This window comes from Euprymna scolopes, chromosome 36, assembly GCF_053919585.1.
Source record: "Euprymna scolopes isolate OS-2025 chromosome 36, ASM5391958v1, whole genome shotgun sequence".
In the NCBI taxonomy this organism is placed as follows: Eukaryota; Metazoa; Mollusca; class Cephalopoda; order Sepiida; family Sepiolidae; genus Euprymna; species Euprymna scolopes.
Genome location: NC_136517.1, coordinates 58177328 through 58191548, shown reverse-complemented (window position 1 = coordinate 58191548; position 14221 = coordinate 58177328). Strand labels below are relative to the sequence as shown.

The window sequence follows — 14221 nt, the reverse complement described above, 5'->3', positions numbered from 1 at the left end:
ATGTTTAATATGTATTGTTACAATTTTGAAAAAAATCTAAATTTTCATGTAGGGCTTTAACCTCCTCTTTGCCCCCTTTGCATTAAATTAAATTAAATTAAACTAAATGTAGTCCACATTACCCACAATTACATCTAGCCGCTGTGTTCCAAAATCTATAATGATCAGTTTAGTAGTGAATCTTCTACATATAAATATACAAACATATACACATGCATAACTTTGTATAAATGGAGATAAAATTTTGACTTTAATGTTAATATTTTATTGCAATTTTCTCATGAAATAATCTATAAATGAGAATAAATAAATAAATAGAAAAAATGGGATTTTCCTAAAAGTAAAAATGGAATTTCACCCAAAATGAAAGGATACTTAAGGAAAATTTGAAATTGAAAATTTGACTCCCTGGTATAACCGACAAACCAAGGAAAATAAAATGTTGAAGACACAAGTCTATTACACAACTCTATTAAACTCTATTATTAAATGAATTAAACACAATCCCATTAAAATTAAACAATGGGCTTCAAACTTTATACAGTCTAAGTGCATTTACTCTATACTAAATAGGGTTAACAAAACGACAAATCTTTGTAAGTAAATAGTATAACATATTTTTGTTCTGGACAGATATTTCAGAAATTCTACAAAACGCACTTGCAAAACCTCTGGGGCACACCAGTGCACCCAGGCGCACAGTTTGAGAATCACTGCATTAAAACAATCATATTAAATACAATAGGAATGCTTTCGATACTTATTTAAAGGCAACTACTATTAACCAAATTAAACACAAACCCATTCAACACAAAAGAAAAACTAAAAGAGAAAATAGGATCCTTTCGATACTTACTTAAATACAGCCTGCATTGGACACAGCAAACAATACCTCATTAAGCACACATACAAAAAAAAACAAAACTAAAAGAGATCTGATGTTTATGATACTTAAAACCAACCTCCATTAAACACAACCCCATTAAACACAATCTCATTAAACATAAACTCATTAAACACGACCTCATTAAACACAACTGCATTAAATTCATTAAAGAGATCAGATATTTATGATGCTTAAATACCGGATACATTAAATACCTCATTAAACAAACCCATCAAACACAAACGTATTAAATACAAAATACAAATTGAAAGAGAATATTGAATACTTTTGATACTTACTTAAAGACAGCCTCCATTATTGGCAATTCAGTGTCTGGAACAGAGATAGGGTGCTTTGGTTCACTGACCTGAAATGCATCCGGAATGAAACCCATTGTTTGGAACAGCAGAAGCAATGCTTGCTGCTGTAACTCCAAATTCTTTTGAACCATTAGTCGTACAAAAATAGCATAATCTTCACCAGCCATAACTTGTTCCAGTAAACCCTGAAGAATAATTGCAATGATATTAAGATTAGTAACGGGTTGTTTTTGTTTTAGGGAAATCTTAAGCTTATGCAGTTTTCAATTAATTAACCAGAACTTAAAGTTTATAGAGGAAAATTAAAATTAGAACAAGATGCACGTGTGTGGTCCTCCCCTGGTGCTGCATGTGAGATGACGCCACTAAAATAGTGCAGAAATGATGAATATGAGAAGTGTGAAGGGTCAACATTGCCTTCACGTTTTCACCGAGTTTCAGAAAAATCTAATGGATGGGGCAAAAGTTATGGGGTAAAAAGTGTCAGTTTTTGCAATTTGGGGGCATTTGTGCCACCTTTTGAGCTCCTGGAAACGCCGAATCTCTGAAAATGGACAAACGGTGCAGTTTCACGCCTTAAGACATGTATATTTGAATTCAGCACCATCAAAAACAACTATATAGACATACATATCAAGTTTTTGAGTAATATGAAAAAAACAGCTCCAAAAATGCATTTTTTTAGCCCTAAAAGTCTCAAAGGGATGCGAATCTGAATTTTGCCAGGGTCACCCATACTGAATTTATATTAAGAACCATAAGCTCCACATTTTGGCCAAGTTTCAGAAAAATCTAATGGATGGATCAAATGTTATGGGGCAAAAAGTGTCATTTTGGGCCATTTTGGGGCATTTTTAACCTCTTTTGAGTCCTTGGGGATGCAATGGGAATTTTCGCAAATAAAATTTTTTTACTGTGCACATCTATTTAATGAAATACAATTTGTGGCAAAATTTCAGAAAAAACTAATAGACATTATCTGGAATAATGTACGCATGAACACACGGATGAACGCACATACGCTGCTGAAAAACATAGGTAACTCGGGGAGACCAAAATACGTTTTGTGGAAAACAAAGAGATCTATAGATAATTAAATAAAATGATAAACAATATATGATATTGGACACTGCTTGCTCCAACTTTTTGTATGCATTCAAAAACTAAAGAATCTGTTGCCAATTCCAGCATTGCAGCTTTGTTGATTGGAATCAGAAAAAAATTATTATTTACATTAATGTACAAGTGAACTATGGCATTAAAATAATAAAAACAAAATTTTTATGAATGAGGGTGTTGGCATATCATAAGTAATAATGCCTTACGGAAAATTATGCTCGTGTGTGCATGTATGTAGCACATGAATGACATAAAATAGTGGAAGAAATGAGAATACCCACATTTGACCTGACGTAGACATTTTATTTACAAGGAAACACATAGAATGATACAAATTACTTAGTTCGATATTATGAGAACTCACATAACAGAAGTAAAAGGGAGGTAGTAATTCCACCTGAAACAGATAAGGAGTTATCTCCTCTTGATCATAGTTTTATCACCCTTAACAAATATACTTACTTATGAGGTGAAAACATTAGTGTATACCAAAAATTTTTAAAAGTTATTGAGTAGAATTTGGAAAAAAAAAAAAAAATTTACTATTCAGAGAATTACGAATCACAAAATCGCATTGTGTTTTTATGTTTGAAAAGAGAGATGATCTTTTACAATGAAAGAGGCTGTGACGAGAGTCATTGACATGCTCACACAAGATGACTGCCATAGGGCCTCCCAGAAGTTGTTGGAACGGTACAAGTGCATTGCAGCCGGAGGTGATTACTTCAAAGGGAGCTCGTGCCTATATAAAAAAAAGTCTAGAAACTTATTTAAGGTATCTTGCAAAACAGAGATTAAACAAAACATGACGATGATGTATAATTGAGTCTTGCATTTGAAAGTGTTTTTGAAATGTATCAGGTAAAGATTCATAAATTCTTACTTGGAAAACAACCCGGATGTCATCTTTCTTGTGCATTTGAGTAAAAGCATTGATAATCTGTTGGTGGGATAATCCACTGTCGGATTCAAAACTGTCCAAAAGAGATTCAATCTTAAAAGGAAAGAAAAATATATATAATTCAGTAGATAAGATTACAAAAACTAAGACATAATTTAAATTTATTAAATATTATAATCATCCTCTGAAAAATTAACACTTAACAAAGTTTAACCATATGTACAGACATATATTATTTAATTGGAAATAATTATTGAGGCTTACTTGGCCAAAATGTGGTGAGATGACAACAACTATGGATGTTGGAAAGCAATTTCTTTTCTTTGAATGCTCTTATCCTGAAATCTTCAAGAGAAAGAAGTTAAATCACTAACACACCCCCTCTCATCCACCAATTTTTCTTTTCTCCCTTTCATCCTGTCTAGAGGGCACCTCCACTCACAGGACCTCAGGTTCCTTTATAAACCAAAGTAAAATGGGTGGTCTATCGATTAGATGGAGTTGAGAGGGTCCTACTAACCACTTTTGTATTTTTTTACTCCCCCACCCCCGCTCTCGACACAAATGAATTCTTGTAATATCATTATTGTTATCTTTTTTATTTTTACACATGTTTTAAACGATTAAGTTCTAAGTAGGACGTCTCTTAGTACAAATGGAGGAATGTGGTATTATGGTGAAAAAGAATATTAGCTAAGAGAACCTTTTGCTTAGTTCTAGACTGACAAGGACGACCAACGACCCCCCCCCTTTTGAGTTGGCCTTGTGCCTAAATTTTTTTGTTTATGTTTGTATTTTAACCTGAATAAAAGGTTTGATACCTCAAAGTGTAGTATCTGTTCTGATGCTACATTTAAGTTAATTTGTCCTTGGTGAATAGAGGGGAAACCGTCTATACTGAGACAATTATTATTTTTAGTCCCTACCAGAGTGTCCCTTTTGTCCTTCTTTTGGGGAGCTGGTTTTCCCCCACATTAAAAACGACCTTGTGTCACATTTTGCTTTCATGGGGAAGCAAATAAATACCAATAGAAAAAGGGTTTTTAATATAAATATCAATACACCTCCCCCAAAAAAAACATTTATAGGAGTATAGGTATATATAAAAGAGAGAGAGAGAGAGAGAGAGAGAGAGAGAGAGAGAGAGAGAGAGAGAGAGAGAGAGAGAGTAGTTACACATTAGTTTGACTGCCAAGTGTCCATAATACGAAGAGGCATATTTTTCAGGCTTTCATAATAGGAAGAGTTCATTGTTATTCGTAAGGTAAGTGCCACAACACAAAAAAAAGTCAACACAGTTTTCAAAACAAAATAAATAGCAGAAAGGTGCTTAAAAAAATGAAGAACGGTAACTCAAAAACATGAAACACTCACTTTAAGGATGATAATCAGAGAAAAGACCTCTTCCCAAAAAGAGACATATAATATCACATGGAAAGGTTCTCAAACTGCCATCTTGATATATATATATATATATATATATATATATATATATATATATATATATATATATATATATATATATATATATAAGAGAAAGAAAATTAAAACTGTAAGTTGAACTTTACAATCAAAATTTATTGTTTGACTGAATACTCCAAAAAACAATTTACAAAGTCCTTATTCCGTGGAGTTTCAAAGAATGATATTCTTATTATCCTGCTCATCAGAGGACATAAAGAAATCAACAAATTATATTTGTAGCAATGCTAGAATTTTCTAGTTAAGGCATTAAGCGAAACTACAATTTATTGTAGTTATAAATTGCCAAATAAAAAAAAAAATAAAAAAATTGAAAAAATGTTCGATATATAAAAAACTAATATAAAAACAAACCGGCATAATATTTCAGCTTGAATGAAACTCCTCTTGTTGATCCAAAATGCAAAATAGTTCTTTAGATAGAATGTATTCCAAAATAAGTCCAGCGTTACAATGCATATAATCTGATTGGAAAGTTTTCAAAAAAGCTAAAATAATGAAAAATTTTTTTTAGTAAAAAGAAAGAAATCCAATATGATAACCTTCATTATCGGCTTAATTAGAAATTAAAATTAGAAATAAGAATTTTTAAATAAGACTCTCATTTTCTCAAAAAACACTCAGATTTAACAGACTTAGAAATTAGACTGATTCTTTTGTCTAGACGTTCTCTCATTTACTTTGACAATAAGCATTGAACCAGGAAGGACACCCCTGATAGTTTTGATATCCTCATGGGTTTTCAGATTTGGCGTGTGACGGATTTGGTCGGGATCTTCCTATTTAAGGAGCTTAAGATATATTTCAAGCAGATCTAGGGAGGTCTTTATAGGGACGATGCCCTCCTCGCTATAAGAGTCAGACCTAGAGAGTATAATAAAACAGTCAAAGATCTTCATAGTTTTTTTTAATAACTTTGGACTCTCCATAACAGTTGAACTTAACAAGAAAACAGTTAATTTCTTAGATATTTCACTTAACCTTAACTCTGAAACTTACAGCCTATACCATAAGCCAAACCACACACTATTATATGTGCATAGGTTTTCAAATCATCCTAATTCAATAATTAAATCTATAATACCTTCAACCTCTACCAAAATCTCTAGGCTTTCAGCTGAAAAAAAGACCTTTGATCAAAACTCCATGTTTTATAATAGCACCCTTAGAAATTTGGGTTATACGGAAAAGATAAAATATAATCATAAAAACCAAAAAACTCACCGATTATATAACGTCTCTTTTCCATAGGCGATATAAATGTTTTAAATAAACTCGAAAACGAACCGAATTTCAAACTACAAAACTAAGTGGAAGACTGTGAACAGTTTATTGCATTGAAACAAGATAGTCATGACATAGAGGAAAGCGGGGTGTCACATATTAAAAAGACCCATCAAAAGAAAAATTCGACTTCAAAAAATAACCAGAGAAAGAAACAAGGAAAAGATCCACCTGGACCATGTTGGAGGTGTGGAAATAAACATTAGTACAATGAGTGCCCCTACAAATTCAAACAATGTGACAACTGCCACCAGAAAGGGTATAAAGCATCACATTGTAGAAAAAAATCTGGTAGAAAGACATCCATTAAACTTACAAAAATCGAACCTGTGGAACAAAATATCCGGAAATATGTACAGGTCAAAATGTTTAAAAAGAAAGTAAGGCTTGATAGTGGGTCTGACATTTCCATTATTAATGTACAGACATGGAAAAGGCTTGGGAGACCCACTATGATTAAATCACATAAAACGGCGATAAGCGTCAGTGGCAAAAAAATTACCTTCGAAGGAGAATTATTGACGGATATTTTTTTCCAGAACAGGGCTGAAAAAGCAAGAATTTTTGTCATGCGAAAATCAAACAACCCTTTTGGAACTGATCTGTTCGAAAAGTTTAGACTATGGGATCTGCCTTTAAGCTCATTTTGCCAAAAGTTTGAGGATTCGAATGTGGAGGCAGAAAAACTTAAGAGGGAGTTAAAAGAGAATTTCCCAGGCACATTTTTAGGCAGTTTGGGAAGGTGTACAAAAGCGGTAGCAAAATTTGACATAAAAGTAAATGAACAGCCAGTGTTCAGAAAGAAAAGAAATTGCGGTTTCACTTAATGCCTTAACTAGAAAATTCTAGCATTGCTACAAATATAATTTGCTGATTACTTTATGTTCTCTAATGAGAAGGATAGCAAGAATAGCATTCTTTGAAACTCCGTGGAATAAGGACTTTGTAAATTGTTTTTTGGAGTATTCAGTCGAACAATAAATTTTGATTGTAAATTTCAACTTACAGTTTTAATTTTCTTTCTCTTATAATAAGCTCTACTCTCTATTGCGTATTGAGCTTTTTTAATTCGGTTGGAATTAAATTTTCTATATATAAATACTGTTATTTATATTAGTTTGAAGTTTACCATAGCATATATCAGGTAAACACTACATCCATTTGTTTTCATTAAATATATATATATATATATATATATATATATATATATATATATATATATATATATATATATATATATATATATACTAGCAAAAGTACCCGTCGTTGACTGGGTTCAAAACCAGCCCACAGAAAACGGACTCTGATTTATGAAAGTATGATAGATTATGAAAAGGAAGGGTTGTAAAGAGATAGCTTCGAATTTGGGGGTATCAAAACCAAAGTAAAATATGATGAAAGTAAAAATAAAACAGATAAATCACATAATTTATTATACCATACCTGTTCACACTGAAACACTTATCACAATATTCTGTGGATCTATATTGAAAAACCTTGTTAAACTTTGTGACATATTTCCATTCTATGGAGATCAGGCGCAAACGAACACCCCATAATTTTATTATACCATATTTCTTCAAACTGAAACATAATTATCAAAGTATATTTACGCAGATAGATATGAAAAGTCTTTATTAAAGTTTGTGCCTATTTCCATTCTATGGAGGCCAGGTGCGAACATAGACTCCACAATTTTATTATACCATCCCTGTTTAAGTTAAAACATACTTATCAGAGTATTCTTATGTACATCTATATCAAAAACACTTGTAAACATTTTTTTTTAATTTTTAATTTTTTATTTCCATACTTTGTGGACCAGGTGCGAACGCAGACCCCACAATTTTAATGAACCACTGTTCTGCCAGATCAAACATACATATTCCTGTGTCTCGATACATCTTCTATCATTATATGTAATCAGTTTTTTAAAATAGTCAACCATATAGGAGCCTATTCGTGACTAGAAACACACACACACACACACACACACACACATTCAGTTTTATATTATATAATATATATATATATATATATATATATATACATATATATATATATATATATATATATATATATATATATATATATATATATATATAAAGATGTTTTTTGTTTTTGTTTTTGCGATATGTTTTGAATGCCTTCAATTATTTACGAAAGTGCATTTTTACCTAAATGCGAGCTGGGAATAATTTTCCCTTTTACCAACTTGGTACCCCCACATGGGGAGCGGCATATATATTATTATTTTATATATATATATATATATATATATATATATATATATATATATATATATATGTCAAAACATTGTTAATTCACTACCTGGGTTAGAAGCACCAACTGTCGGTTTGGGTGGTCGAGTTTCGATCCTGGCTTTAGGTAGTTGCTTGTCTAGCCACACTGATGAGCTGTGATACGGTGAAACAATACTGTATGTGGATGACTACATATATATATCTGGTGAGAACTGGTGTGTCAATGTGATTGTGTCATATATTTTTGTGAAGTTAAGCAATGATGAACCTGGCCAGTACGAGTTGGGTGACCATTTGGAAAGGTTAGGATATCATTTATTAGTAGGAATTTTCTTAGTTTAAATTTCCTGAATTTATGCTTTTTCCTTTTTTGAAGCAATTTTTTTCCTTTTTATTCCATCAACTTATGTGTAACTGTCTATAACATTTTCCCGTGTCTGATGATTTGTGCGATTGCAGCATCGGCTATATGCATAACGAAACATGTGTAAGGTGCTTATAGAAAAACTAATTATAAGAATTTACCTGTGCTGCGTCGAGTCGTAGAAATTTTTTGGTTGGTATCTGGGGGCGCATTAATTCACTGGGAGAGATGCACCCCTAGTCTTCATTGGAGAAGGAAAAACTCTGATGTAAAAACCTGTGATCTACTGTATGCTCTGTCTTGTGGCAATCATCTGCACCAACAAAGATTTTCAGTAATACCAAAAAATGTGATTGGTTCTACACAAAGCTTTCACCACTATAAACAAATCATCTGTGACAACTTAGATGTTATGGCAGAACCTCATACGTCAAAATTAACAGGAGAGTCCATATATCTATCTATCTATCTATCTATCTACCTATATATATATATATATATATATATATATATATATATATGTATATATATATGTATATATATATGTATATATATATATGAACAAATGATTAATAAAAAAACATCTTGAAAATGAGTTAAAAACATATTTAATTTTAAAAAGGAAGCACAAGATAAGTGGATAGTCCTTAATCCGCGGAGTTTCGAAGAAATGCCCTCCTCCTCATCAGAGGGCAGGAATTAGCAAAATGCGGGATCGGATTTTGCATGTAAAAGTATTTAATGAAACCACAAGTAAGTCATAGATCTTACTTGGTTAAAAAAAAAGGGTGAGGTAAGGGGAATAGGAAGTAAAAGAAAAAATGATAAAAAGATTTCACATGAATGGATAGTCCGGTGAAGGGGAAAAAATCTAAGAATGGTAAAATCCAAACACGGTTGAATTAAAAATTTCCAATCCAACAGGTAAGTTCCAAAGGAATCGCATAACTTGAAGATAGTCCAAAATGATCCAAAAGGCAGAATTCCTATATATATATATATATATATATATATATATATATATATATATATATATATATATACTAGTTGTATGTATATACCCAGCATTGCCAGGTTAAAACAGATTATTGGGCAGAATGTTGTTTTGTCCCATACTATTTAAGATACACCCAATATCCTAACTCTTAATTCTGTTATGATTTTCTTGAAACTGGACTACATGTTCAATTTATGGAAGTATAAAACGCATCCATCTTCATTTATGAAAATAAATGGGGGAAATAATTCTCCAAGTTTAAATAAATAAAGTTTACTTCCATTTTTAAAAGCAACTGATATCAATTAATAATTATTAAAAATAAATATAAATTAAATTAAAAATAAATTATATAAATCAACTTAAATAATATTACTAAATTATTAAATAATATTACTAAACAGAAAAATTCTATTACTAATTACCATTAATAACATATCATAAAAACAGACACCTCAGAGGCGTGTGGGCCTGATCTCATCCCTGCTACACTAATCAAGAAATGTTCAGCCGAGCTAGCCTCCATACTTTCCAAGCTCTACAATAAATGCCTTGCTGAATCTTGCTTCCCTAATACCGGGAAAATGGCCTCTGTGGTACCAGTGTACAAGAGTTCTGGTGAAAAAACAGACGCTCTCAATTATCATCCCATTAGTCTCCTCCTACTCTTCGCTAAAATCTTTGCGACCTTAATTAATCAAGCACTAGTTCACTACCTTGCAAAAGCAAATCCTCTCTGACAAATAGTATGGATTCAGGCAATGTCGTTCTAGTGCAGATATTTTAACAGCTATCTCTGAACGCATTTACCATGTACTGGATAAGACAGGTGAAGCCAGGGCTGTAGCTCTTGATATATCCAAGACCTTTGACAAAGTTTGGCATAAATGACTGCTAATGAAAATTAAATTGTACAGTATAACTGGACCTATACTAAATATAATTAGATCCTTCTTAGACAATAGAAGCATATAGGTTGTCATTGATGGACGTACATCCAAGCAGCATAACATTAATGCGGGAGTACCTCAGGGGTCGATCGTTGGACCATTATTATCCCTGATATTTATAAACGACCTCCCTGATAATATTGTGTTCGAGCTGGGTATATTTGCTGATGATACTATGCTCTATGACATGCACAAAGGAAGAATGGATGTACATAAATCTAAGACAGTGGCAGAAGCGTTAGAAAATTACCTCCAGACTATAGAGGAATGGAGCCTCAAATGGATGGTAACATTTCATGCTAGTAAAACTAAGCTGCTCTCCTTTAACAATTACAAGACGCCTCTCCAACCCCCTATATCCATGACAAATAGACCCCTACCTGAGAATTCTACCTTCAAACTCCTCGGCCTAACATTTGCAAGCAATATGAACTGGAACAAATACATAGAGGACATTGCAAAGGCTGCTGCAAAGAAGGTGGGTTCCCTCTATCAAGCTAGAAGACTACTCACACCTGAGAGTATCCTGTACCTTTACAAAGTCACGATTCGCTCATGCATAAGTATTGTTGCAACATATGAAATGATGCATCTACCACTAGTCTCTCCCTCTAAGATAAAGACCAAAAATGAGTTGTCAATCTAATCGGTCCCACTTTATCAACTAAGCTCCAGCCTCTGTTTCATTAGCACAATGTTTCATCACTCTGCCTGTTTGACAAATATTTTAATGGAATATGTTCTGATGAACTCGTTTCACATGTACCCCCTCGACGTACATATCCCCAACAAATCCGCTTAGCAATAAGATCTCACCTCTTCACAGTTGATGTCCCTAAATGCCAGAAAGTTTTCTATTCTAATAGTTTCTTCCCTCAAACAACTAGATTTTGGAATTCCCTTTCCTGCTGCCTGCTTCCCTAGCTGTACTGATATACAGAAGTTTAAATGTAGCATAAACAAATATCTTGTTAATCTTTCCTAGACATGGCCCCAAATAGTAGTCCCTTACGCTGTAGAGGACTAGGATATATGTATCCTAATCCTGTTACAAAAGAAAATAATGAAACGAATGGAATGAAGGAAACAAAAACTCAATTGCTGGATAAGATAAACGTGTCGTTTATTTACTGTTGAAAGAATGAATGTTTTAGGTATAACACGTGTTCATGTCCGCGCGGGTGTAACCATTGTTTGTTGCGGGACTTGTAGTATAGAAGGAAAAGGAAATTTGTGTTCATCTCACGTTCGGGTCACTATCGTTTGTTCGTGCGTGGGAAGAGAAGTGAGTAATGTAATGGAATGAGAAATGGCCATCCGGCATGTAGAAAGAGAAAGCGAGAGAGTGTGAACGTCAATCCAGTTCAAGGAGAGAGAAAGCTTATAAAGTGTACGTACTGTCTGTTGGCTTTTTGCCCCATATAGTAGCAAGTGGTGTGAGGCACGTGCATGCATGCGCTTGCCGAAAAGGCACGCTATTGGTCTGTAGACCACTCACCTCGGAAGGCGAGTTGGAAAAGAAAGAAGCTGCTTATTGCTCTTGCTTATATAGTTGTTTCGGTGGTCTTTTGCGCATGTGTGGATTTCCTTTGAAAGGGGAAGTGACGTTGCCCATGTGTGCGTACATGTGCACATATTTGAGTACATGTGTGTACGTTAGTGTGTGTGTATACACGTGAATGTGAGTGTATATACGCGAACGTGAATATATGTACGTGTGTGGACGTGCGTGCGTATGTTTGTGTGCACGTATGTATATGACAAGTAATATAGCTTGAGATGTGAACGCGTGTTTTTGTGTGAGACTAGAAAAGGCTCGCACAACGTCCAAGTGGTGATATGCTTTGTAAGGGGCGAACACGAGTAAAAAATAAAACAGATTTTCTTTAATGTCATATGAAAATTAGATAACTTCTTTATTATAGACTTATTCTTAATATAAAACAAGCAAAATTAACGATTATTCTAATTTGGATTTTGATTAAATCAAATAAATAACATTTTTAAAATGGTAAATAGCTTAAGCAATAAATATATTTTTATTTAGATTTAACTTAGCTTTCCTTGGAGTTAGTTGCTAGTATTTTTTATATAAATTTTAGGGTACTTCAATTGAGGAATAGGTGAAAGTTTTTCCCATGACTCATTTAAAATATGTGTAATTTCCAGTCTAGTATCTACATTTTCGCATTTGACATTCTAGATATCTCTGTAAACGTATAAAAATGTTTTACTTAATTTCTTCACATATAAATATTTTTGGAAAATATTTTGTAAATAGAATTTTTTAAGTGTGAATTACTGTTTACCGAAAAAAAAAAAATAGATAAAATGTTGCTAGCTCTGTTCAGTTAAATTCAAAATGGCGCTGTGGAATGTTTTCTCCATACTATTAAGGGTATATCTTTATCTATTGTAGGGATATATTTCCTCAGAGATCATTTCTTAGTAAGAAATTTCTTCGTTTAAATTTCCTGAATTTATGCTTTTTTTTTTCTTCTTTGAAGCATTATTTTCCTTTTTATTCCATCAACTGTCTATGACATTTTCCCGTGTCTGATGATTTGTGCGATTTCAGTATCGGCTATATGCACAATGAAACACGTGTGAGATGCTTATGGAAAAACTAATTATAAAAATTTACCTATATATTAATAAAAAAAAAAAATTATGAAACTGGAATGAAAATATACTATATATATATATATATATATATATATATATATATATATATATATATATATTGAAACAGATATAATGCATATTATTATGATTTGTTAATAAATTTGGCAGGACATAGCTTAGCTTTAAAGACTAAAGGCATCAGATAACACCCCCACCCCACCGGCCTTGGATGCACAATTATGTCTCAAGGTCATTTTTTTTTAACAAATATAATTTTGTTGCCAATAAAAAAACAACCAAGTAGTTCAGTTACTGTGACAATTCAGCTGATTATGTTTGACTCCAACTTATAAAAACATCTTTCGATGAAACAAAATATTGCCATGATTGAAGCATCAATTAATTAGTTTGGAAAAAAAAGCACACAAAGAAACTTTCCAAAGTGTACAGTCACACACACACACACACTCGCACACAAATAACGAGCCATTATTCATTGTAATTTTTCCCTGCGCATTTTGAGAAAAAAACATATCTCTCAGTAACAGCACAAATTCAAATGCACCCACACACTTTGCTCAAAATAACACAAGTAAAAATGACATATTTTTGGCGGACGTAGTTGGAAGCACCATCACGTGACACAAACAGCCAATGAGAAAATTAAGAATATAATCTTTTTAACAAATTTCCAAAATTGCCAAAATATCAGCAGAATCTAATGCTGTCTGGAGCCGGTCTGGATCTAAAAAAAGAGCATTTTTGCACCCAAACAAGTCAGTCGACCTTTTGAACATGGCGTAAACATCAATATCGACTCGTCCGTGTTGGACGTTAAACACGCGTACGCCCAACAATTATCTTCAAGTTTTGTCGCCTGACATGAATTAAAAAGAATTTTTTTTTTCATTTTTTTTCTTCTAATACACTATCTTCAAGTTTCGTCATCCGACATTTACAATTTTTAAATTGACAGGAGACCTTTTTGGTATACTTACGTGTGTGCACAGCTTCTAACACAATAAATCG

At 32.8% G+C, this 14221-nt stretch overlaps 1 protein-coding gene across 1 annotated transcript in view; it reads right to left on the bottom strand.

The window, feature by feature from the left end:
* Nucleotides 1-14221, bottom strand: part of LOC145260525 (cilia- and flagella-associated protein 36-like) — a 52309-nt gene that overhangs the window by 14582 nt on the left and 23506 nt on the right. The window contains exons 3-4 of the mRNA XM_080118717.1: nt 3209-3319; nt 1186-1391 (exon numbers count right to left, since the gene is read on the bottom strand). Coding sequence (XP_079974843.1) covers nt 1186-1391; nt 3209-3319 — 317 coding nt within the window. The remainder of the gene's footprint in view (nt 1-1185; nt 1392-3208; nt 3320-14221) is intronic.